This window comes from Pantherophis guttatus, chromosome 3 (assembly GCF_059756535.1).
Source record: "Pantherophis guttatus breed Tessera chromosome 3, ASM5975653v1, whole genome shotgun sequence".
Classification (NCBI taxonomy): Eukaryota; Metazoa; Chordata; class Lepidosauria; order Squamata; family Colubridae; genus Pantherophis; species Pantherophis guttatus.
Window position 1 is genome coordinate 57,829,916 of NC_142065.1, and position 27,776 is coordinate 57,857,691.

A 27,776-nucleotide genomic window follows, 5' to 3' on the forward strand; every position below is an offset into this window, starting at 1 on the left:
CCTTGTTCTCGAATGTCCATGTCTTCAGCAGATGTTGTGGAATCATTACAGCTCTCCATGCAGTGGATGTGGAATAAATGATGCATTAAAGTACTATCCACACATTATTTAAAAATCTGCACTGAAAGCTCCCCACCGCTACCTATTTGAATCATATTCTTTACTGACAAGAATGAGGTAGTTTTCTTTTCAACATATCTGAGTTTGTCTAAAAGATATGGAATGTATACCTGAAATTTCTAATCAAACTTTCTGAAATTTTGTGGGACTTTTGTTTTAGACAATGAGAATGCAAACATTGGGTACCAAATATAAATTCATCTATTTTTATAGCAGCCCAAAAGTGAGATTGCAGCCATCTAAATCTACTACAAAGCTCTCAAGGCTTCAGAAATCTTCCTGAATCAGGCCTACCATAACATAAGGGTGATAACTGATTTTCTTGTACTAGAGTTTGTCGTTAGCAAACAGTTGGTTGTCTCTCCTCTTTCTGGATATCCTTTTAGAATCATGCCCTCTAGATTGTCCTTAAATGTGATTTATATTATACCGCTTGTTTTTAGTTATTTTAAATCCTTAAGATGGCGTAACAAAAAGTTAAGGAAAAGATAAGGAATTAAAGCCAAATTGTTTGATTTTTTTTTTCATGGTTCTATTGCAGTCTTATTTTCCTAATCCAAATTAAGCTACTTAACTGTTGAGAAAAAACATTACTGCAAGATGGAGTTACAAATCAACATCTGGAAGGCCATAGACCTCCAGCCCCATTCTAGTATAATAATTCAAAGAGATATCTTATTATTCTCTGCCATCATCAATCTTTATTGAAATAAAACATTGGCATTTCCCTTATTAAATAATGTTTAGTTTTTTGTATCAAAATATTTGACAGACTGGAGGCTTTTTATCTGTTAATTTATTGTTGCAAGCCTTTTTGCAATACAGATCATCAGTTATGTATTCCAGTTGCACACAACAAAACAGTAATGAGATCTCTTGGAAGCTAAAAAATGATGTTTTTATTAATCTTATCTATTCCAGATACATTGCTTGGAAAGCATTATTTGATAACTTTAGTGGGGTCAATAATGTTCAACTTTTTAAAAATTGTTGCTGGGGAGAGCAATGAAGTAGCTAAAGCTTGTCATTAATACCAAGTTAGGGAAAAGAAAGCTCAAGCTAACTGGATAGCTCTAGCCAGATGTTATCAATGTGGGAATGGACAGCAAAATGACAAAATTTGAAATCAATGTAAAGTGATGCAGCAATAGCACACACATTTTATATAAATGTTAATACTTACATATTTTATTATAGGAAAAACTTTAAAAGGAATTGAATAAAATGATAATTTTGTATTCATCTGTATTGCAAACATATTTGATATTTGAAGGATAACTGTTAAATGTGAAATCGAAAGATAAGAAAAAGCAACCAAAACAATCAAGAACTGTTTTTGGTATAAGGAAAATGAAAGCATTTAGATATTTTCACTTTTATTTCCTTTAAGGAGGTATAGAAACGGGGTAATAGGTTAAAAGTGGTGAGTAGGTTGTATTGTACACTGCTCAGAGTCCCTCTGTGAAGGAGATGGGCAGTTAAGTATGATAAATAATTTAGAGTAAGGAGAAATTTTTGCTCAAAATAGAGCCTTGAATCATTTAGTGAAAGTTGACTGGTAATTCTGCCCTTGACAAATGCAAGAAACTTGAAAACTTCAAGATGGATACATAGATTACTTGGAAAGTAGAAATAACCAAATTAATAGAGCATTGATCTGTATTGTAAAGAAATTCACAAATGCAAATGCCTCAACAGGACAATTGTCCCATGTTTTGTTACTTGTTTATATGAAAGCATTTAACTTACCAACATGACAACATGACATTAGCTTCAGTTAACTAGCTTTTTAATATAACTGCAGCTTACACACAATGAAATGTGATGTGTCTTGTCTGGAAACAATTAAATGTTCAGATAATCTACCACCACCATTCACCGCTGGTGAATACACAATTGGAAATCTGAAACAAGGGAAAGCACAATAAGGAATTCTTTCTGGAATGAGACAAGCTCTTCTGGAATCTGACTATCAGAAAAAAAGTTATCACTTTTACAACAAAATACTGGAATGTATGAATATTAAGTCAGAATGAATGTTTCCCATTTTATATTGCTCCTTTGCGTCATCAATTTTGTTTTCTCAACCACATATTTGATTTTCTTCTGACAGTGAACGGGGGAATGATTTACAAAAACTGATAAAGAAAACTTGCAGATATTTTAAACTACATTTATCTTTGGTTACTTTTTTCAGTTCCAGTGAAACATACTGTTTATGTAATTCTAAGGTAGAAGAAAATCAAACATGAATCAACACATACAAATCAAGATTTGTTTTCTTTAAACATTCATAAATATCTGAAGTATTAGAAAAACGCTTTTTCAAAATCCTTTTCCTGGCAGTGTTAAATTATACACATGCTATAAATTTTATTCCTAGGCTTTAATGACAAAATTTAGCTATTTACAGACAGCAAATATTAAGACATAAAATTCCTTCATAAATATGAAAATAGATCTTATAAAGATCTATAAACCTTAAGTCAAATATTTGGCTACCTCAAAGGTTATTTTTGCATAGAAATGTAGTGACATGCAGTATAAACAGCAGCATTAAGTGCAAAGAGGAATTCAAGTGTCTAGTTAAACTGGCAAGAAATACCAGTGTTCTTGGACAAGATGCAGCAACCAAGAATCCATCGTACACTTTTTTTCTACTCAGGTATCAATTTGTTACATACATGTATTCACAGTCTTTCATCAGTTGGCCACATGAATATCCTCTAATATGCTTATTAAATGTAATTTAGACAAAATTAATGAATTAAAAATAGACTGAGGATCTTAGAAGTGTTTTCAGGTGGCTTATCAAAAGCAATAGGCATCTTAGCAAATCAAACATGCTGAAAAGCAAAACTATCTAGTATCATTGTGTTTGTACAAATTATGCATTCATTTGGCCACATTCTGTATAAAGTACAGATGATGGCCCATACCTGCTCTGCAATGCTGGCTTTCCATAGGATGTGATAATAACAGTGTGTACATATCGTATAAGAGGACAGGTTACCTTTATGTTTAACCGTCCAATAACCATCCAATAATAAGTTATTGCTTTCTCAAGCTCCTATGAAGCCAACTTTTATCAAATTGCAGTCTAGAAAGACTTACTTTTGCCTCAAGGACCTAGGTTATCATTAACACTCTATTTAGAAGGCAGAGCAACCACAGTAGGATTCCATCATCCCACTTACAAGAGAAGGTACCACATCTTAGAGTCTGTAAAAAACCAGGAAAATACACGAGGGGGGAGGGGATGTGACCAGAACAGAAGTAATTTGTCACATCTAGCTTTCACAAGCAGTAAAAGTGAGAGGCTACTAGAGCAGAGCAAGTTATAAACTAATGCAGGCAAAGAAATGGAATACTTTCTGGAAGTGAAATGGCCTCTGAGATACATTGCATGCTTGGTGGTTTCCAGAGCTGAGCATAAGTTACATTCATCAATTATTTTGCTTTGGATGGGGTGGAAGAAAATGCTACCAAATTCAAAATTGCACCACCTGTGGTTATATTTTTTAACTGTTTAAATGAAGCAGGCTGATAATAACTACTGGGATTCTTTATCCCTAATCCTGAAAAAGGAAACAACTAAACTGGAATGTGGTGCTACTTTAGAAATTTTCAAATGAATAATTGAGAAGACAATAATTTTGTTCTCCAGCTACTGGAAGGAACTTGAGGCTGTCATGAATGTCTATAAATAAACATAGCTTGCAAACCTGGTCTGTTCAATATTTGTGACTCTGCTTTTATTGCTTCATATTTTGTGAGGATTTGCCCTTTCTACAGTTTAGTTATGAGGAATGAATATGAGGAAATTATGTTCACCAGGACTAATTTCAAGTGTATTCTAACTAGCGGCAAGATTTGGGAGTTTAATCCTTTTTATATAATTTGTATTAATTCCTATTAAGTTCTGAGCATGTAATGCTGGTCTGGATGTGCAAAGAGACTTTAGTATAGAGATGCTATTTCTATAGCTTCGCTTTAAAATTCACTTGCCATTTGAGAAATTTCAAGCAACCTATCTACAGAATTTATATAAATTGCACATATAGACTATGTTTCTGTGTGAGTGAAGCACATAGACTAATTGAAGACATGCATGCAAAACTGGATTTTTAAAATATGTTGAAGAGAGTTCTTCCATGCCAAACATTTGATGGTGATATATTTCATGCTTCTATAATAAAGGGAATGAGGTTACCAAAGAGATGAAAATATTCATCTCATTTTGTTTCATGAACAATTTATTCAGAAACGGAACTCTGCTGTTCCTTCAGTAAAACAGCTGATGGAAAATTTCCTTTCCAGCAAATAAAAACTGGAAAGCAACTAATAATTTAACAAAGAATGCATGAAATAGAATGAAGCATGAAGTTTAACAAAGAATGCATGAAGTAGAATGCATGAATATGCTCAATGCCTCCACTGTTTGCAACTGGACTGGAAAAGGTAAGGGAGCTATTGTAGCCAAAACTCATCCTATTTAATAAATTTTAGAGAATTCAGAGCCATATTCTTCCCGTTCATTTAAAGAAAGGGTGGGGAAATATCATGTGCAAAACATTCTATTTTGGAACATTTTGATCCAAAATAGGATATTCTGGAAATGAACCAATCCAAAAATGATTTCTTCCAATTATGGACCAAGATTTTTTTGAGTATTGTAGAAATAGTTTGATACGTGTTGAATTACTTCCAGAGAAGCTGGTTTTTTGAAACTGAAATTCCCATGGCAGAAAATCTTGTACAAGTCTTTGGGTAAGCTGTGGTAATAATGGACTCCAACTCATCAGCCTTTGTTAATGGCCAGAACACTTGTAGTTGTAGTCCAATAAGATATCAATAAACTCTCTTTAACTTTAAGCAACCTCCAAAAATATAAACTTCAATTCCCAGAATATTCCAATACTGGACATTGTTCAGAATACTGGGATTTAAAATTCATACTTTGAAGGTTGGCCAGGATAAGTAAGACTGGTTTAGGACAATCTGCCCCCAGGGTACTTTTTATTTTAAATATATTCCATATAAATATTTATTGCTTCTTGGGATTTTACTGCTAATGAGACAAAAGATTTTGAAGGTTCAAGGAGATACTAAGTTCTTAAAAACATTTAACAAAACCTAAACAGTATGAATAACACAAATAGAAACACAGAGAGGTGCTCATAATCCCACTATCTCTATAACTGTGATCTTGCATAAATCAGGCATTCAACAGCAAACCTTCTTCCTATATTAGCTTCTTCCTGAGGTATGCCGAGAACTCCTTTCATACATCCCTGCATGCATACAATCTCTCATAATACATTTTAGAATTTTCAAATGGACTGGTTACATTGCTACACTGTTTTAAAGACATTTGACACAGGAAGTTAAAACCAGAATAGTTAATAGGAGTGTATCATCATCACCATCATCCAATGGTTGGCTTTTAAATGTCACATTTCGGCTGTCCACTTATTGATGCTGGTTTGTATGAAGGCAGCAGAGAAACATTTGAAGTGTCGCTATCCACCACTTCAAGGAAAGTGGAGTCTCTGTCTTGCTGTGAGGAAGGATTAATACTGAGCAACCGTTTAGAAGATTCCAGTTTAGTGGAAGGCATATTCCTTTGTGTTTCATCTTCCACTTCCATTTCTTCAGAGGTGGTACAGCTCATGAACATTTCTGGGAATTGATTTTCTGGGTTGTCTAAATTGTGAACTAAGATATTAGCCACTTGGCCAGAAGTGTCTTGCAGCACTTGTCCCTCAGGCTTTCCAAGTTCTGCTTCTTCAGCTGAACATTTTACAGAATACCCATTTTTGTTTAGGGACTCCAATTCATCAGAACAATCCATTTCCTCCTCTTGCAGAAGTGGAGGATGCGAATCCTGCCTACGTTGTTTAACCTGAAACGGAGGGATGTCAGATACACCATACTTACTACTGCACAGCAGCCTCTGGCGCACCTCAGCCCCTAGCTGGGTGGGATCACAGCTACTGACCGTTGAAGAGAGATCTCCAAATGTATTATAATCTTTACGAACAAATTCAGGAGAAACTGGAAGTGATCTGCTTCTCCTCCCAGGAAGGAAAGAAGAGTCTTGCCAATCATAGGCACAGGTGTGCTTCAACAGCGGTTGGCTCGTCTTTTGACATCCTCTTGCTTCTGGAGAGTGCAGGTCAAATACAAGAGATATCACGGATTTGCTAGGCAAGTCAAAAAATTTTATTTTCCCCCCTTTCAAGTCTTCTCTAGAATTGAAAGGGTTGACTTTTCGACTTGCCCCTTTGCTTGGTGTATAATAGGGATCCTGAACATTTATCTTGCAGGAAGGTTTCCGAGAGAAGATGTCTGACTGACTGCGTGATAGCCAGATGTTGCGCCGTGGTCGGGGTGATTTAGGTGGAATCTTGTCATCCAATGAGCTCAGCCTTTTGATACCTTGTCCCCTCTCTAGCAATCCTAAAAAATAAATTGAGATTTAAATCTTCACATTACCTCAGTGGCAAATCTGGACTCATAAACACACACAGGGGGAAATAATCAATATAAATGTGATATTCTCATATCCTCCACAACCATACACCCTTAGGAAGTTTACAAATTCTCATAGAGCTCTTCATCATTAGAAATGATTTTTCAATCTATTTTTTATAAGCCATTTCTATAGACAGAGAATGCAATCTATCACATATTGTTATATTTTGTCTTTGTACTCTTCTACATGCCTTCTGTCCCTCGAATGCATAAAATACTTAGAAATAGCTAATATGACAACAAATATATTATTTTCCAATTATTTGTATAACCTAAAAGTCTTCCCAAGAGTGAAAGTTAAAGAGGACATTCCCTTTTAATTAAAAGACAATGTTTTCCAGAAGTGAGGTTTCCCTGGAGCAACAGACACCCTATGCTGTGAAAAGGACAGGCAAACAATAATACTTCCCTGTGGAAGTGCTTATATTCCACATCAGCCTTGAAACAGCACATTGTCCAATGTAGAAACTAGGATACACAGCACTTGAGCTTGGGGGGGAAATCTGTTAAATACATTTAAATAAGAAGTCACTAAACAAAGCAGCTATTAAGATCAGATGGACAGTGTTTAGCTACATTGCAAAAAAAAAAGCCTTTTCCTTTAAGATATTTGAATTTATGCTTAAATTTTCCTAAGAAGAACAGATACTAAAGTGATACTTTAAAACAAGAATGGAAAACCTACGCATAGCCTACGGGATCTGAGGATTGTGCCATCAAAATGGAGGCATTTTGATGGTACAATTTTGGAACATTCTAATTTGGATAATTTAAGGGTGGGAATAGTACCATTTTGCCTCCTGGAAATCTGACACTCCTACTCCATTCTTTTCTCTGAAAGCCAAAATCAGTTTTTGTGGGACAGATGATCCTCATTTAGCATATAGTAACCATTCACAGTTACAACAGAGATGAAAATCTAACTTTATGATCAATCCTTGTGTTTATGACCTTCACAGGTGTGTAAAGGAAAGGAAAGCTGAAGTAAGATCATCAACACAGTCACAGTTTCACTTAGCGACCACTTTGCTTAACAATGAAGTTGCCAATCCCAATTGTGATTGCTAAATGTGGACTACCTGAATCAGGGAAATGAAAGGATGGGAATCACCAGATTGCTTCTAGTAGCACTCCAATGATCATTTTAATGTTTGTATGTTTCATTTGTACTATGTTACCACTGTTAAAATTAAGTATCTGGTATTGATTCAAAAATCTGTTGTACAAAACCCAGTGTCACCATGGATTTCTTCATGTTTAAGGGCTCTCTCATATAGATTCCGGTTAAAAAATGTAAATACATCTTTTGGCCTGAAAACTATGCCAGGCTTTCCATGGCAAATTGAAAGCTGCATTCATAAATATGGGCTTGCTTTTGGGAGAAATTCTAAGGAATGAGATGGATGCTTAAACATCTATTTTGCCCAATATGCAAAATTAAGGGCCATGTTTTGTTCCTTAAATTCCAAAAATCCCTCCAATAAAAGGAGGCCCAACCATTGGCCTAATCTTCTTTTGGGGTCACAAAAGACACACTTGTGGGCTACAGTTTATATATCTTGTGCTTAAGACTGAAATGAGTGACAAATTCAAGATTTAAACTGGCTCAGCTACGGAATTCTATACTTGGCTAATTCAAATTTCCAATTTCAATGAAATTAATGTCTTAAATGTCTATATTGTGGTCATAGCAGTATAACATACCTCCCCCCAAAACCTTGCATATGCCATAATTTAGAATTTTGTTTTAATCCCGCCTTTCCTTATAACTAACTCAAGACAGTGAACAAACATAATACTCCTTTTTCCTCCTATTTTCTTCACAATAATAACTCTGTGGGGTGGATTGGGCTAAGAGAATGTGACTGGCCCAAAGTCAACCAGCTGGCTTTTGGATTGCCCAAATTTTAATTTTCATAAATTAATTCAGCCTCCATCTTTTTTTTCCTATTTTAAAATTTGCTATAATTCAAGCTGATAATAAATATTCCGCAAGATGTATGTGTGATTCAAAATAAGCCATGAAGACAGCGCTTAATTTGGACTAACCTCCAACATATGTTTACCAAGGATTCAGAAGACACAAAAAGCCTTGAACATTTTGACCAGAACATAAAAAGCTTCAGCAAGTAATTTTGTAAGATTTTTCTTAGCCATAGAGTTAGAATTTGGGTGTCAAAGCAAATCAAAATAACAATGACCATTATCGAAGGTTCAAGTCTACAAAAGAGTTCTTTTGAAAAACAGGGTAACCACACCTAGTGACATAGTTGTCTTCTACATCATTCTGTCATTAATAAAGCATGGATACCTCAGAGAAGTTGCTAATCACTAACCACCAACACTGCAAAGCGAATTTAACTCTCTTCCTTTGTAATCTGACTAACACGCCAAGTTCACAGTTACTCTAATACAACTATTTGATTGTGTCTAATGTAAGAATTGCCTCATATTATGGGTAGGGCAATTCTATCTGTTAAAATCTATGTGATATTCATTGTCATACTGGCAGCAGACTAGGAGAGAAAAGATCAGGAAGGAATGCTGTTGCTATTTTTCTCACCATTTTTGTTCAAAATAAATGTTGCTCAAGATTTCAGGGGCTATTCTTCCACTGTTGGGGATGTGATGGTAAACTGGGACACTTGTGATTCCACAGCTTCATATCATGCATGCTAATTGTGTCTCTTTTACATGATTTCCATTAATCCTAATGTGAGAGGTGACAACTTTTCAGGGGGCAGAGCGAAAAGTCCTGAGATTGGATTGCTTCTGAAGTAGAAGGCCTCTGTTTCATGAGAAAACGTCAGTAAATTCTGAGTCTATCTATTTAGAAATCTGATTTGGGCCATCTTCTCCAAATCTGCCTATCCTATACATTTGAGGTTGGAGGGAATGTTGTAGATACTTGCCTTTCATTATGAGGTCTGTGGAGGAACGAACTAGAAAGCCAGCTTTTTCTATGGTCACCTAGGTTTGCCTACCGTGGTTCACAATGCACCCTCTTGGTTAACATTTAGAAGGGAGGTGAAAATAAAAGTATTTTTGTCAAGCCTTTTAATGCATTTGTGGGAGTGGATGCTATTTGTTGCTATTTTTATTTGCGCGTCTGTGTGTGCTTGTGAGTGTGTGCATGCGTGCGTAGCACACAGTACAGCAACTGTTTTTATGACTTTCTGCCTTGAACTTATTCTTGTGATCCATCCAGAATCTTAGGAGTACTGGGGTGCAGTACAATTTATGTAAGAAAATACAGAGGCATATACAAAAACTTGAAATTAAGTGTCATTTAGAGGACCACACTGATGTGATTAGATTGCTCTATCCTTAATTTTTAATTGCACAGAAACAATTGTGCAACATAGCTGGGTATTCCATATATCAACTTGTTCAGGTAGTCTAGACTAATGTTTATGCATCTCACTCAAGTTAACATGAACAACAACAACAAAATTAAATTCCAACCTATCACAGTGACTTAAGAAACTATGTGTCTAACAAATATGTCTGTGGACTAAATTTGATTCTTCAAGGAAGACAAAGTGAATAGATTTGATATACTGTGAACATTAAATTGTATTTCCAATTAATTTACAAGTAAATTAACTCATATTCAATATCCAATTATATTTAATTAGACTTTGTTAGAATATTGTAAATACAATGCTTCCTATTTATAAATAAAAACACAATTCATTATAACATAAAATATTTAATGTTTGCTTGGCAAGCTGGGCAGTTTTATGACCATATTGTTGGATCCTACCTTTGGAAACAGAGATGGGTTTTCGATCTGCAGCATCCAGATTTAGAAGCTTCCGTTCTCTTTCATCTTCTTCTCTTTTCATATTGCTCAGAATTTCCTCCAGTGTTTTGACAATATCAGTAAATGAAGGACGTAACTTTGGGTCCATCTATGAAGATAAGAAAAAATTATAAACACATAACACAAAATCTATGCTTTTATGTTACCAGTAGTCTTCAACTTATGACCGATTGCTTAGCAACCATTTGAAGCTATGGGTGATCCCCAAAAGCTACTTACAATCTAATCCCTAAATTACAGCCAATGCAGCGCCCCCAAAAGTCATTTGCCTTTATGACCAATTGCGGGGAATGCTCTCCCCTTAACTCTCCCATTTCCCGCTTGAGCCTACTTTCCACCCAACAGGGTCCTATACCCCTATACTCTTGCATCAACCATTGCTGTTCGATTTTAAAGAAAATTTACTGGATGTTTCATTTTCATAATACCTAGTCTAATATAATATTAGAAAGAACTATAGTGACAGCTTTTTATATCCTTACTTTATATTCTTTGCCCATTTTTATACCAAATCTACACATAAATAAAAAATGTTATAAACTAATCTATACAATTCATTCATATTTTGCCTTCAAAACACTTCATAATTTCTAAACTACAAAATCTCACAATTCATTCAGCATTGCATTTTTAAATTTAACATAAACCGAGGTTACTATTATTTTTGAGTGTACTGACATTGCAGCAGTTGAAGGCTAACTGGAGAAAGTTGGGAGGACAATCTCCCACCATGTGCTGAAAGGCATCATAATCCAGTCCAAAATTCTACATGAAAAAAAGAGAAATACTCTGTTAATATCTAAAATAAAACGAACATGTATTAAAGAAAGCAGTGGGGAAATTAAAAGGGTTAAAAGACAAAACACAAAAGCTAGAGAACTTAATTCTCCTTGTGAGCTCTGGCCCAGTATTTCTGTGGATTCGACAAAGAGATGCTGATGTATCTGCCATTTTCTCCTCCTTCACAGGCCTAAAAATACTTTCTGAATCCAACATAATATTGTTCCATTCCTTCTTATTATTCTGCTATTATTCCGTTATACTGTCTATATCAGCATTTCTGAGCCTTGCAACTCTAAGATATGGGGACTTTAACTCCCAGAATTCAAGCAGAGGAACAAGGCTGGATGGGGAATTCTGGGAATTGAAATCCATGTATCATAGAATTGCTAAGAAACACAGAAACAAGCAGAAACAGGTGCCAGTTTCTGAACAGCCACGATTCGATGCAGTTGCTAGGAAAATGGCAGCTGCTTCAAGGATCATGTTGTGTGGCCCAACAACAGAAGAACCTGTCCTCCTTCCCTAACCCATCTATATGTTAACCAGCAAAATTCCTAGGATTGATTTAAGTAATACTACATTTTATTATTCTAAAACCTCGAGAAGTATATTAGTTTGCTGGTAAACCATTACATTATTTCTGCAGCATGCACTGAATATGTATCTTCAGCCTGTACATAGCTCAGATGTACCATTCTGAACTAAAGGGAAAGAGGAAGCTCAGAGAAACAACCCAGAATGCTACTGTATTTATTTGGGACTCAGTTCTAAAACTGAAACTGGTATAGAGAAAATAAATGTTTCCTTTTCTGTCTATGCAGAACACTCAGTTCTTTGAATATGGGAAACAGAGCACCAATTTAGTTTTTAAAAATACATTTGGAGCTATAGTATAAGAGAAAGATATTCTAAGAGATAATAGTTTCAATCCCATAGTCCAAGTTAATTCCTCCAATATAGTCTAACATTTATAACCATGAAAGATGCTATAAAGAGAATTTTATAAATGTGTCTACACTAAGAAACTTATCCACCAGGAAGTCTAGCATGAAAATGCATTTACAGCACTACTACACAGTACCTAGTGCTTGGCCAATATCATATTAGAATGTAGACACAATTTGCACAGCCAGTTTGTGATGCAATAACTTCATAAACCACTTATGAAAATAGTTTTGTAATAACTTCAGTGCTGACTACTTATAACATAAAGATGATTCTTAAGAATATCTCCACATTTCACCTACATAATATTTCACAGAAATGTGCCCTACATTAATCAATTTTGTCCATTGGAAGCAATTGTCAAGAGTATTAAAACAGACCAATTGCTATCTAATTCTTTTTACTGGGATTGGAATTTTAAAAATACAAACATTTTCAAACATAAAACAGATTTTTTATGTCTACTGTTTCACTGAACTAGAGTTTTTTTCACTTTAATATTTTTTAAGATTGCTAATGCATGTGTATTTCTCAAACATAACCTAACTTCAAAACAATATACTGTTTAAAAAACAGTTTAAAAGTGTTAATGTAAAACAAATAAATAATGATATTGTATAAATAAAATAGCCACCCTTTCATCATGATATGTTGAAAAGGCAAAAAGATGTGGGTGAGATCTAATCAAGGGAAGAAAATGTCCTGATCAAACTGCCCTCTTCTCATGAATGAAGAAGCTATAGAAATCTTTTTGGTATTACGACAGTTAATCTCTTGAAAATTGGCTGATTAATACAATATTCAATCCAATATTATGCAAGGATAATTATGTACTTTAAATGTGGAAGGGAGGGGAGAGAACAGCATTCTGTGCCAAGCTTGGCATATAAACGTAAGAAAGGATTAATGTTTTATTGCAACGTTTATAGCCCATTTGGCAACTCTATGGAAATTAATGACCCATGAAACTCATTTTTTTTCCTTGACAGTCCTTATCAATGAACTTTGCTCACCTCTGTTCGTGGGAGATAGTCTGGGTCTGCCTGGATCCTTGCAATAATCTCACAAAGGATGATTCCATATGAGAACACATCTGCCTAAAAGAGAGAATATGATCCCAGATTTATTTTGCAGGTATACTCTTTCCCTTCCATCCCAGGTTGTCCCCACTCCCACCCCCATGGTATAAGAGTTTTCCTTTGTTCCTATCACATGGATGCAAAATGGGTGCCTAACACATTGCAAAAACTTAAATTACCTACTGCACCACTTGCAAAGTTCTGAGGGCACCCAAAATTTGACCAGCTAAGAAAAAGACTGCAGTACTGTTTCTTTATCATTAGAGGGAGCTCTAAAACTTGAAAAATATTTATCAGCTTTTACTGATTTTTTTTTTTAAAGCTACATCTTATAGGCAGAATATTGTTATTAACAAAATTATAAATTAAGGGAAAAGAAGGCATTGTCCCTTGATAAGTAGTGTAATTTTGATTTACAGCTTTAAAAATCACTATTTCACAAAAGATGGATAAGGACTTGTAATACTGTTCTTAATGTTAGCTAAAAATAAAATATAAAATTTTAGATTCTCAATACAGAAAGCAAAGAATTGCCCCATAGGATATCAAGTTTATCGAAGACAACAGAATTTTCATGAGGTAATCTAATGACTTAAAAGTAGAAAATATAGCTTACATAAAAGAAAAATGCTAGGTACAAGTACAAGTTCTCCTTGCTTAAATATTCCAGGGCAACATTTTATGTTAACAATATTTATTTCAAACATACCTACCTTTTCATTATATGGCTCATCTCGCAGCACTTCAGGTGCCATCCAGTAAGGAGAACCTACCACTGGCAACTTCTCACTTCAACAAATTTAGAAAGGTAATTGTTAGAAGTGCTATCTCATAAATATTTATTTATTTATTTGTTTGTTTGTTTCAATTTCTATACCGCCCTTCTCCAAATAGGACTCAGGGCGGTGAACAGCCAAAGTAAAAAAAACAGGACATACAAAATTTTAAAAAAGTTTAAAATAATTAAATATTTTGGCCGTAAATTAAAACAACCCAATTTAAAATCAATTTAAAATTATTATTATAAATTAATATTTAATAATAATATTAATTAATATATCATTAATTAATATTTAATAATAATTAAAATTAATATTATACAACCCCATGAATGACTACCATTCCATTCCAAGCAAAGTATATAGGACAGTGTTGTTATTATTTCACATATTCCAAAATCCTGAAAGATATTCTACTAGGAAGTATATTGCAAAGCCTACTGAAAGAAGAAAATGTTTATGTGCCACAGTGAAAGGTTTAAGCAAAGTTATCGGTTACCCATTTATACATGCCAATCAAATCTAAATGGATATCTTAAAGGTTCTTTTAAAACTGTTAAAACTGCAAAATTGCTCTTAAACACATTTATTATCTGCACCAGTGACCTATCACAAATCATTCTTCATGCAGATAGAGAATGATTATATTCAAAAGCTAAAATGCAATTCAGTAAATAATCCAAAAGAGTTTTAAGTAAAATGCTGAATCTTAGAAGGGAATGATCAGTGATTCACAATTATTTAGCTTAACATTATAATATTATTAAACTCTTAATTGGTGTTTACTCAGAAATAATGCTTACCTATAATCAGGAATTTTCTCTGCCAAGCCAAAATCACCCACTATAGCAGAATATCCACTCTCATCGTTTTTTATTAAACAGTTCTGAATAAAAGCAAAGAAACAATAATGAATATTAAGTAGGTATAGTATAGTTGTAATATCGCTGCAATAAAGAATTTCATTTTGATTTCACCACCTATGATCATGTCAGTATCTGCCAACCTCTTAGCCCATTCTGCCTTTTAAATGTTTAAAAGAAGATTGAATAATTAACAGAATTTTAAAAATGGCACGCTGCAAAGCTAAGTGCCATCCTCAGTTTTTGATGAACAATTTCACACAGGCCCCATGGATATTTTTAAAAAATGAAATGGTGATTGGAAGTAGCTAGTGCTTTGTAAATACAACAATGGTAAGCAAAGGATTGAAAACAATTGGCCTTGAGGGAGCAGTAAAAAGCAAACCTACTATTTGACCCTTCCTTCTACAATAGCTATTTGGTGAAGGCAACCTTCCTGTGACAGATATTTTACCAAATGCCTATAATCAGATCTTAAAATATCTACATAGGCTGAGGACATAAGGTATCTACATAGTGTGGTACTGTTCTCCTCCCCCCAATTAAATAATTTCTGCTCCAACTGTAAGGAATATTGAGCATAGCACATAAATGCATATCTGTTAAAAGTAAACATGAATGAGTATCAGAATATGTTGAAAAGGCATTTTGTGATATTAACAATATTGATCATGAGCAATTTAAAGAATAACTAAAGAAGTTGGGAAAATACATTTTATTTATTTGTATCCTGCCTTTATTATTTTTACAAGTAACTAAAGGCAGTGAAGAGGAAAGTGAAGAGGAACTAAAGAACCTCTTGATGTGGGTGAAGAAGGAGAGTGCAAAAGTTGGCTTGAAACTCAACATTAAGAAAACTAAGATCATGGCATCCAGCCCTCTCAATTCCTGGCAAATAGATGGGGAAGAAATGGAGGTAGTGACAGATTTTATTCTCCTGGGCTCCAAGATCACTGCAGATGGGGACTGCAGCCAAGAAATTAAAAGACGCTTGCTCCTGGGGAGGAAAGCTTTGGCAAATCTACACTGCATTCTAAAAAGCAGAGACATCACCCTGCCAACAAAAGTGCGTATAGTCAAGGCTATGGTTTTCCCAGTTCCAATGTATGGCTGTGAAAGTTGGGCCATAAGAAAGGCTGAGCGCCAAAGAATTGAGGCCTTTGAACTGTGGTGCTGGAAAAGACTCCTGCGAGTCCCTTGGACTGCAAGGTGATCAAACCAGTCAGTCCTAGAAGAGATCAACCCTGACTGCTCTTTAGAAGGCTAGATCCTGAAGATGAAACTCAAATACTTTGGCACCTAATGAAAAGGAAGGACTCACTGGAGAAGAACCTAATGCTGTGAAAGATTGAGGGCAAAAGAAGAAGGAGACGACAGAGAACGAGGTGGTTGGTCACTGAAGCAGTAGGCATGAGCTTAAATGGACTCCAGAGGATGGTAGAGGACAGGAAGGCCTGGAGGAATGTTGTCCATGGGGTTGCAATGGGTCGGACACGACTTCGCAACTAACAACAACAAAGGCAGTGAAGATACCTAATATTCCTTCCTTATTCTATTCCCGACCCCCAAAAAATCACCCTTTGAGGAGAATTGGACTAAGAGAGAGTGACTGGCCACAGTTACCCAACTGGCTTTCATGCCTAAATTGGGACTGGAACTCACAGTCTCCTGTTTTCAAGCCTGATGCCTTAACCACAAGATCAAGCTGGCATTATACTATCAAAATTTTAGCATGTTTTTCCATGCACAAAGATGCAGTAGTTGATTTTATTTAATTAAATTTAATTTAATTAAAGATACAGTAATTGATTTTATTTAATAATATTTATCCTAAATATTATTAGTTCTCACCTAAATGAATTTTAGAATACACAGCTCACTTTGGATTTTTAACTGTGCATAAAGCCCCCTGAACTGCACTTATCCAATGCATTTTGAATCTTTTCAACTATGATTATTTTTATTTCTAATAAAAAATGTATCTATTTAGATACATTTGAGGTTGAACTTGAGGTTGAATATTTGTTCACTGCAAAATGTACATAAATCCTAAAGGAATAACATTAATCATACTGCAATGTTAAAAATATGGTAAAAATCCACACTTGAAACTACCTTTTTGTAGGTAGCTTTAATGATAATCATTTGTTTCCCTCTCTCCATTAGCACATAAGACTATTTGTAATATTTGATTTGTAAATATTACAAAGGAATTCTTTAAAGTACTATTTTATTAAGATTCAGTAAAGAACCATATTTCAAATTTGTGAAAAGTTATTTATCATAAACAGTACAGTGATTTCTTAAATTCTTGGTTAGTTATAGAAGTTATAAGCAATTGTGTTCTTTTGCTATGTATCATAGGGAAGTTATTTTAAGATGCACAAGTACACTCATGCAATTTTATTATTGATTATGACAAGGCTGTGTTCTACAGTGTACCTACCAGCAAAAAAAGTTGGTAAAGAAATTCTAGCACTAATTGTATAGGATAAGAATATGGGAATATTGTGTGCCAGAGAAGAAGAACATAAAGCAATAAAAACATCCAGGCCTTTCTTCATGCACCTAAAATTGTTGCTTCTTTAAAATCTACATGAAGAGTCAATTCTGCTGGGTAGGGAGGGAACAAGGGATTGCAAGACTAGCAGACAAACTGTTACAGAATGGAATGGAACTTTGAAAATGAAAATTAGGTAATCAATCATAGCAACAGCTCAGCAGCAGCTAGCAGTACTGAAGCAACCACAACATTCTCTAGTTTTATTTCCTCTGGAGTTACAGATCCTGGAATTTAGGCACATTCTGTAAGTTAGCCCAACTGAGGTACCTTGGTTCAAATTGTTGTCCTATGATGTACCAATTCACCCAGGTCATGAGGAGAATTTTAGTAGTATATAGATATTCCAGATTCTCATTTATAGTTCTGGCATATTTGCAGGTAACTAGCTTCATTAAAAAAATAGGTGCATTTTAAATATGTATATTTGAAGCACAGTTTGAAAGCAACATCACTACTCATTTTTAATAAGGTATTATGTTTTATACCAGTAGATTAGCCTTAGAACGTTATAGAAGTTAGAAAGCTGTAAGAACACTGCACCAAACAAGTTAATTTTACATTTATTTTCCTGGAAATATAATTCTTAACTCACAATTGCAGTTTGCTTTCTTCTGATAGTAAGACTTTGAGAAGGGATAAAGAGAACAAAAGAATTCCAAGAAAATAGCTGCCAGAAAATACAATCAGATAGAAGAACATTACCTTGGAAGTCAAATCTCTGTGGAAAATTCCTTTATAATGAAGATAACAGAGTCCGAGAGCAATATCCAATGCCAGCTTTACTCGCACTGTCCAGGATAAGTACTGATTACTATCTAACAACTGTTCCAGATTACCACAGTTGATGTACTGTAAAGAAACAAAGCTATGGTTAAAAATGTAGTTCAAGGCAAACAAATACTGGTGAAAAAAAATGGTACATTTCAACATAGAGCTGAACTTTAGTGAAGAGTTCTTTGTCTGAGTTTGTCTGAGTTGACTAACACATTAACGTAACTGAATTAAAATATTCTATTATAATACCGGTACACTGTAACCAGTTCCTCTAGCAAAGCAAAAATTATGATTTTATATTATAAAGATAAGATTAAGCACTGGAAGAAGATACAATAATTGTGATTCTTAATCTGCCCAATTCCTTAAAGTGCTCATAAAAATCAATAATGTAAGTTTAAAAATAGGCAATACAATAGAAATGTATAACATAGTATCATGGTTTTTCAGAAACACAGATTATTTACCAGCAGAGCGTGATAAGATTTAAAGCTTTCTTCTCCCTTATATTTGTACAATAATTCGTTTTCCTCTATCTCACTTATAAATGATTAAGAACTATACAATTTTGTAAACTAGTGAAATTCTTCTACAAGCCAGTTCAAATTTCAGGACTGCATAGTAATATTATCAAATGATAGATCACATTTGTTATGAAGAAAAAATCAATAATATGTAAAGAAATGAATATGAATTCTTCATACACAGATTTATACTGTACATGACAGTATAATGACATATACAGATATATGCATATGACATCAACCAGTATCTCAGTATAATGTACTGGGCAACAAATGAAGGAGCTGTTAATTTCTAGTTAAAATACTCAAGAATCTAAAAAAGATCAAAACATTTTATTTGTATGGAGATTGGCACAGATCTTAGTACCTCAGCATATTTTTGCCAGAAGTATTTTAGATTGTGTCGCAAAGAATATGAATATGAATACCATTTTTTAAACAAGGCCTATAAATATATTTCTTTGGCAAATAATTCTTTTTATTAAGATCATCTTACTATATTAGCCTTTATAAATAACAGCTTGCTGGGTCTCAGAAAAATACAAGTACTATATTGTTCAGTGAGACTTGCATACAACCAATGCAGCAAGTTTTCAGGATCACTGTTCTCTATCATGGAAATACCGTGTTTTCCTGAAAATAAGACCCTGTCTTATATTTTTTTAACCCTGAAATAAGCGCTTGGCCTTATTGCCATGCGCTCAAAAGCCCGACTGGGCTTATTATCAGGGGATGTCCTATTTTGGGGGAAACAGGGTATTAAGTTATTCAAAGTGGAAAATCTTCCACCAGAAATTGATACTTTTTAAATCAATGAAACCAAACAAATTTTATTACACCAGTAATAATTTCATATTTGCAAAGCAAATTTATGAATTGGGACCGCTGATGTAAGAGCTATACTAACATGGGAAATAATTTCTGTTAATATTAACTGGACAAAATAAATAAGCAACTGGGAACAATAACTATAATTGCAATTATTTTAATTATTGCACTTCTTAAGTTCAAATTAAAGACAGAGATGAAACTAGATCCTATTTCTCAGGTGAATTTTTCTATCTGTCTGATGGGTTTATGATGGGTTTATAAAATGTGCAACAGGATTAAGTTGAATGCTTGCAAACTGTTTCCTAATTTCCTAAATCCTAGTTTCCTAGTTTCCTAATTCAAAATACCTGCTAGAGTTTGACAATAGTCAATGGGTTGAAACTTCTGCTGCTGAACACCCAGTCAAAGAATAGGAAAACAGTTGACCAAACTATTTTATCACAGACTAGATTGGAAAAAGGCCTGACTCTCTCTCAGCTTTCTCTGCCTGGATTCTCTACACAGCAACAGGGAGAGATGCAGAACTTTAGTGGTCTACTATGATATTATAATATACACTAGATGTCCTGATTTTATTTTGAATGTGAGTTTCTGAAGGGTGGAATTCTAGACATAATAGGCTCTCCATTCCTGAGCTATCTGGTCCAGGAAAGATTTTCCAAACTTCTTTTGATAAAATCATGCTTTACCATGCTTTGACTTCATGAGTGAAATTTGGACATTTTATGGATGTGGAAGAAGGTAATTAAAGTGATCCACGCTAAAAACGTATGTATCTAAATAATGTTTCAATGTTCCCTACAAAATTTCTTAACTTTTAGCATTTTTTTTCTTAAAAAAACCAAACAAACCTGTTTCATTTCTTTTTCCAAAATGCAGAAATGAACTGAAAACATGGCAGCATGTTCAAGAGCAGCTTTAAATCTGAATACAGTACAAATATAATAAGCTAATATACTAATGAATTGTATGATTTTATTTGTTGTTGTTGGTACTTCTTTCCATTGGTGTGTTGGGCTGTACTGATTGGTGTACTGTGGATGTTTTAATTATTATACGTACACTATGTAAGTCACTAAGAGTTTTTTTATTGTGGCAGGGTACAAGTCTAGTCAATAAATCAATCAGTCAGAATGTTATAATTATTAAACAGCCAACCAATGTATCTACAATCTGTATTTATAATAAGAGAACTTTTCACTTTACACGATCCATAAACGTTCTTTGGAGAATTATTGCCACCTTTATATGAACTTGACCCTTGCCTTTCCTTCCTTATAAAGACAGGGAGAACAATGAAATGATTAATGAAAGTGGTGAACATCACTTTAGCATGCAGCTCGATTGAATGACACTTAAAAATGCATGAGAGTTTCACATTAATTGAAATGAGATTGAAAAAGCCTACCTATGCCTCTGCAGGGTAATAAAATATACTGAAATTAAAATCCAATATATTTGGAGGGCAAGAGGAAGAGTAATCTGTTCAGAGATCTGGATGGTTCTCACCCTGCAGGTGTTTAAGAATCTATTAAAAATTGCTTATTTTCCCAGTCTCTGGGGAAGAGCAAAGATTGAGCCCATGCTAGATGGATTTTTTTCCAGTTTAAGATGTTTCTAGGGTGTACAATTTTTTTTCTGAATTTTGTACATTATAAAAAACTTTTAACTATAAACTGTTCAGGATTTTGGCAGCCTATAAATTGTTTAAATAAACAGCCTCCAAGGTTCTGTTATGGAGTAGTATCTTGGCTCCAGATATTTCTGAGTGCAATAGATTGTCCATTTTAATCTAACTTTATATATGGTTATGGAACAGACTTCACCAGGCCCCGACCTGGTGTTTAAGGAGCTACTCTATTGGTTTTGTAGAAACTCTACAGCTATTAATACTATTAACCCTTACATACATCTTGACAACTTATTTAAAATGACACTAGAAGGTATGCTATCCAGTGGTTCTAATCCTTTTGAGGAGGACATTTTCAAATGATTTGACTATGAGATACCTATTTAATAATGATTATTAGTTTAGGGTATTCCTCATTCACCATAAACATAACCTTTGAAAGAGTGTTTGGGTACTGCTGTGACTATTTCTTCATATGGTGCCTATTTTGGTTGTCTTGGAACATTTCATAACACAAAATATACATTGTGGTTTCCATGAACATATTCTCAGTGTTATGGGAAATAAAAATTTAGAACAAAATGCAATTTCCTAACTACTGCAATTCCATTATTATGTCCAAACTGAGGAAAAATGAACTGCAGCTTGAACAATCATTGTTCATCTAAGCAGAATAACCTCTGCATCCCATTTGGAATATACTAGGGACTCCTATTTTAAAAATAGATGTTGACGATCTGAAACCATGCTATGGAGAGTGGAAAGACGGCATATGTATATGTAACTCACATCTAATTAGTAACACAATTAAACTATAGTTCAGAGATAAGTGAAGATTTGGCACTATTCAAAGACTTTGAATAATGCAACTATATCCAATTTCATAATAATAGACCACTTTGTTTCAAGAACTTTGTTCCTTGTAGCAGTAACTTAATCTGATCTCAGAGCAATTAGCAAATGAAAAAGGCAATTGCACAGAGAACATAATACATGACGGGCAGGAAAAAAAATCATCTGGAGAAGCAGAGAACACATTTATGTTTTTCACAAATATCAGATCTGTGCAGCAAGATTTTGCATCCTGCACATTCTTTGCTATTATATGGTGGTCTTATATTTTTTTCAAACCTTTCTTGTATCCACAAACTCTACAATTTATTTTACCATTCATAATTCTCCCTAATCAAAACCTTTAAATGAAAGATAATCACATATTTATTGCCCAGTTGTAAACAGGGGGAAGAAATGGTGAACTAAGAATGGCTTTATTAAAAGAAGAGATGACAACTATGGTGGAATGAAGAGCCAGTAAGTAGACTGGCTCTTCAAAATACGTCTCTGGACAAGAAAAGGACACAGGATCACCCAAACTGCTCCATACATTTTTTCCTCACATGGAGATTGTAAGATACCAGGCTCTGGAAGATGAGGGAATGCAATTTCTGCCAAAACTGAAGTCACAGCCTTTATGGACACAGAGTTGCATGCTTCCTTTTCTAATCACTTTTGGAAATTATTTGTTAATTGCTTTTCAGATATTAAGATTTTTCAGGGTGACAATTTTTGATAGCACCCAATAAGTTTCCTTCAATCCTTAGTGAAATAAGTTTTAAATACAAGTTTAAACTTTAAAAAGCTATTTGAAGGGATTAAAGATTAAGATAGTTTAAAGGAAAAAATGATGATAAAGTTGGTTTATTTTATCAAGATTAAAATAGATCTTTTATCTCTGATAACCCTTAGTGGACTTTTGGTTACCAGGACTGTATGACGAAGCTTTAAGGATCTGTTTATAGATAAGAGATGAAATATGGAGAAAAGATCTTTTGTTGAATTTTAAGAGAAAGTAACACATTATTAAAGTTTATATTTGCTGCGATGAAGAGGGAAGTCATTTATTAAATATTTTTTAAATTATATTTTTATTTTCTTGCATTTTTCTCTTTTCTATACTTTTTATTTTTATTCTTTTAATTTTAGTGTGTATTAGCTTTTATCTTTTAATTGAAAACCTCAATAAAATTACTGCAAAAACAAAAACAAAAAAAGACTGAAAGCCAAGAACACTTATTTCTGGGTCAGTAGAAATGGCTACTAAGAGTACTACTTAGCACCACCAAATATTTGTCATTTTCTTCCATAATATTTTGAGAGATCTATGTAGATCTGGATGCAGGATCTGGACCAATGGAAAATCTTTCTGGATCAATCTGGAGAAAAATCTCAAGATCATTCATATATCTTCCACACAGCTACTTCTCATGAGTAAACCATAGAAAAAGATATTTTATGATTGGCTAGTGGAGTAGTTGAGAGTTGAGGGATTCTATTGGAGCTCATAGCTGTTTTGGAGTCAAAGTTCTACCAATTCTCCTTTCTTAATTACTTTGAAGATTTTAAAACTACTTTTTAAAATATTAAGAACCTTTTAGATTTTTTTAGCGTGTGAGATTTTTCCTTCAACCTTTTGAGAACAAAATTTTAAATATGATTTTAAGATTTCTAAAAATTTAAACTAAGGAGTTAACAGTAAAAAGGAAATTGAGCATTGTTTTTAAAAAGTTATGTATGGATGAATGGCCCAGATGGATTTATTATAAATGGATTAAGTCAATATAAGAATTTTTCCCGTGGGAAAGAAGTTATGTTTTACTATTGGCATATAAACAAGATGGAAATTTGAAAACTGATCACTAGAGGGTACCAGAAGCAAACAGAACAATGGATGCATGGAGAAATGGGATCAAATGACTCAAAAATTAATTTTAAAGATTCTGCCACTGTTGATAAATTTATTGACAAAATAGATGATGGTATGGAAGAAAAAGAAATATTGTACTGGGCAAGGAGGCAAAGATATTGTACTGAACAAAAAAATGATTTAATATTGGATATAAAAATGTCAGGTCATAAGGACATAGAACAAGATGATTTAACCCCAATAAGCATGGAAACTTACAGCCATAGACTCTGACCTAGATCCAGAGATTCTTCATAATTTCCAAATTTGGGGAACGATATCAACTATTGAAATCTCAAAGGCGGAAAATATGAGGAAGGGTTGGGAATTATGTCCTATAAGGAACCCCCATTTGAATAGCTGACAGTAGTCTGAATTATGTATATCAGTTGGGGCTTGGAGACAAAAGCTAGAAGTTTTTTGTATAGTCTTCGGTTAGAAAATCAGCCCAATATCTTACATACACCTGTGACTTCCTATCTCGAATTTTACACTGGACTTCTGGATTGACTTTTTGGACTCTGACTCAGTTTGTACTCTGACTTTTGCACATATCGGTCTGAAACTTTGAATAGATGCTTGATTGACACTTGAACTGTCATTTTCTGCCCAACCCTTTGATTACATGTTGATTATCTTTGAGAAACTTTAAGCCCATCCAACTATATCTGCCCCAATTTTGCTGAGCTCACTGCCTGAGACAGGAGGAAAAATGAAATAATTGGAGAGCCGTGGTTTGTATCTTTACCTACTCATGTGTCGCAACATATTAATTTGGATCTTAACATTTAAGATCGGTATTAAATATATTTTTCTATAATAGGTAGTGGTTTAGAAAAATTATTCTTGGTTCCAAAATCAAGTCTATATAACTCACATATTCATGCTTAGACTATGAAAACTTAAGGGGAAAAATCCATACATAGCAAGATCTTTATTTAAACTAAGCCATGATACCGTATTTTCTTTGTTAGACGGGTGTTGGTCCCTGTTGCTTAATGAAACAGTAATAAAAACATTTCTATTTTACTGTTTTATTGTTTATGCTTAAACAGTTGCAGTACACTGGCTTAGTAAGTTTTATTTTAGGAAAAAACATGGTATTATAAATTAACACTCCAAAAGGCAATTTTTGGTTTAAATGCATTAGGCTTATAGCTACAGCATTTTGTTATCCTTTTAGGATTGAGGCAGCATATAAACTGTTTGATGGGTCACTATTTTTTGTGATATGTTGGAATGTTCTAGTAGACTTTCACACCTCTATTCATGTGGAAGAATATATAGCTGTTAACTGAATGAACAGTAGCAACAGAAGGTATAGCAGACATTGTGAACTGACTCATATGTACATTAAATGGCTTGGCCTCTTAATTTTCTCCACAAGATTCCTAATATGTATGGCATTATATCAAGGAAACATAATGTGAATCAGATTATACATAAATCAATGTATCAGGAAAGAAGTCAATAATTATTTCTACTGGAATAATGACACATGTTTTGCAGCTATAGAGATGCCACCACCCTGAATGTTTAGGTGCATGGTACTAAATTCATATTAAAGATGATTTATGCATTTCTATAATTGGAAGGAATCACAATGTCCAACAGTATGAAATACAGACTTATTTCAGGCATCATCTATTTAACTAATAAAGATACACAGAATTATGAGTACACATTTTAATTGCTTGACCTTTGAGCACTCATACATTCTTATGAGATTTATGTATTAAACCTTCAAGCATCAGCCATCTAATTCATGCTAAAAAAATGGACAGAGTCCTATTGAAATTGACATTTGAGTGTTTTGAGAACATCCTAAGATGGCATACCCCCAATACTAATCATGTGACAGACTATATTACCAGAACTCTAAGAGATGTGCAAACTTCCAAGATAATAATATGGGTGGATTCACTCTATGGGTTGACTTACTCATAAGTAATAAAACACAATGAATGTTCAAAGTTGCAGAATAGGGAATATAGTTTTCAAAACAGTACTGTCTGAGGCTTGGAGACTTCTTCCTTTTAGAATAAACCTTAAATGCTTACATAGAATAAAATTAGATTGCAGGTGAAACACTTACATATTTATTTATGTATATGTTTATTTTTAATTTCAATATTTGAGGCCATCTATTTATTAATAAGTCTGGGTGGCTAAAATGACCAAATATGCCATATTATTTTAAATAAAAGTACACAAATTCAAACATTAGGCAGATTAAAGACTATTCTTTTTAGGAAAAAAATTACTGTTGTTCGCCATATTACTGAAAGAAGATAAAATCTATCTTTTGAGCAATCGGGAGAATCTGAATAAACTATGACTCAGTTAAGAAGTATTAGCATTACAACTGGCAATCAAGACTCTTGTGATCTTGCATGCTTTTCATATAATTATCCTCAACTTGTTGCTTATTTCATTATATACAATAATTAGTACGCATTACCAAATTATGATTCACAAATCCATTTCAATCCATGTTCTCAAACTGTGGCTTGAAGTAGATTAGCGAAAACTAGAAATTAAGGAAAAACTCCATGTAAAGAGGGGAGAAGAAATAGCTTGTTGGGATGTTCTTCCGCATGTTATAATTTAATATTACATCTGAAATGACTCATAATGGAGGTGAAACTACAAAACAGCTTGCTCCACAAAGGAACTCTGGCATACTGCAACCCATTTGATCTGCAAATAATTTCAACACTACTATATATATTTTGCCTCCTGCAATCCTTATCAACTGCGATTCACACTTCCCTATTTTCTGTGACAATGCAATTCATGAACAATACTTTCATCCAATCACTTCTCGGCCTAAATTATCCAATAGCTGAATGCAAAAAAAATTCAATTGCAGCCAATCAATGTATTAAAGCCCCATTCCCTTTCACAATGAAAGCAACCTTTGCTCACCATTTCATGTTTTATATGCATGACATTTATGGAGTTACCAATTCCTTCCCTTAATAGGCATTTATCTATCTATTTTCCTGTATCTATATGCTGCCGTATTAAACATTGCAGCCAGAGGCTGCAATAATAGGTATTGTGTAGAGGTGTTGTGGAGGCACTAGGCAGTCACGGGACTCTTTCAAGGGAAGAATTCATTGTGAACCAATTAACAAGCTCACTAAAAAGCTAGAAAAGCTTCTCCGCTACTTCTGCCAAATCAGCTTTGTTGTTGGAGTGTATTTCACATAGCGGAGAGTTTTATGCTGGCAAAGCAGCATTCCTGGACTTTTCCATGATTAGGGATGATCAAAACAGAGTAGGGAGATAGGGGATGCAGTAAGCATTCTATCCAATAAGAAATTACATGGATCCCAAAATGTATCCATCTGTGCGGACCTTGCATCATTGCAGAAGCAAGGAACAAGAATGACAGGCCACTCACAGACTGTAGGCGTTACATCCTGCAAAAAAATTGGGACACATAGTCCACATATTTAATGTTGTAAATGTAGTTATTTTAAATTTCCCTAAAAATTCTCATTATAGAAGAAACAATCTTTGATGACTAACATCTTCACAGCTTTTTAAGCAGGAAACAGTGCCATGACTACTCCTCTTTGCAACTATTTTTAGCATAAATTGCAGGCTCTTGCTTTTGCAATGATTACTGCGAGACTAATGTATAGGATGTATTGTACAGTTCAGATAACTTTGAAGCTCTTGCTAAATATGAAACCATCTCTAGAGGTTAGGTAGGATATGCCTTTTGCTACTTTGTGAAGCAATTAAATCAAACTTATTTTAATTTTAGT

The 27,776-nt window shown here is 34.0% G+C and overlaps 1 protein-coding gene across 2 annotated transcripts in view; it reads right to left on the minus strand.

Moving 5' to 3' along the window:
* Positions 1 to 1,892: 1,892 nt before the first annotated feature.
* The window catches only part of TESK2 (testis associated actin remodelling kinase 2), a 57,746-nt gene continuing 31,862 nt past the window's right edge, over positions 1,893 to 27,776 (minus strand). For both annotated transcript variants that reach the window (XM_034414940.3, XM_060689889.2), the window contains exons 5-11: positions 18,198 to 18,344; positions 14,873 to 14,955; positions 14,004 to 14,079; positions 13,225 to 13,308; positions 11,162 to 11,248; positions 10,424 to 10,571; positions 1,893 to 6,582 (exon numbers count right to left, since the gene is read on the minus strand). In XM_034414940.3, coding sequence (XP_034270831.2) covers positions 5,567 to 6,582; positions 10,424 to 10,571; positions 11,162 to 11,248; positions 13,225 to 13,308; positions 14,004 to 14,079; positions 14,873 to 14,955; positions 18,198 to 18,344 — 1,641 coding nt within the window. In that variant the 3' untranslated portion in view covers positions 1,893 to 5,566. The remainder of the gene's footprint in view (positions 6,583 to 10,423; positions 10,572 to 11,161; positions 11,249 to 13,224; positions 13,309 to 14,003; positions 14,080 to 14,872; positions 14,956 to 18,197; positions 18,345 to 27,776) is intronic.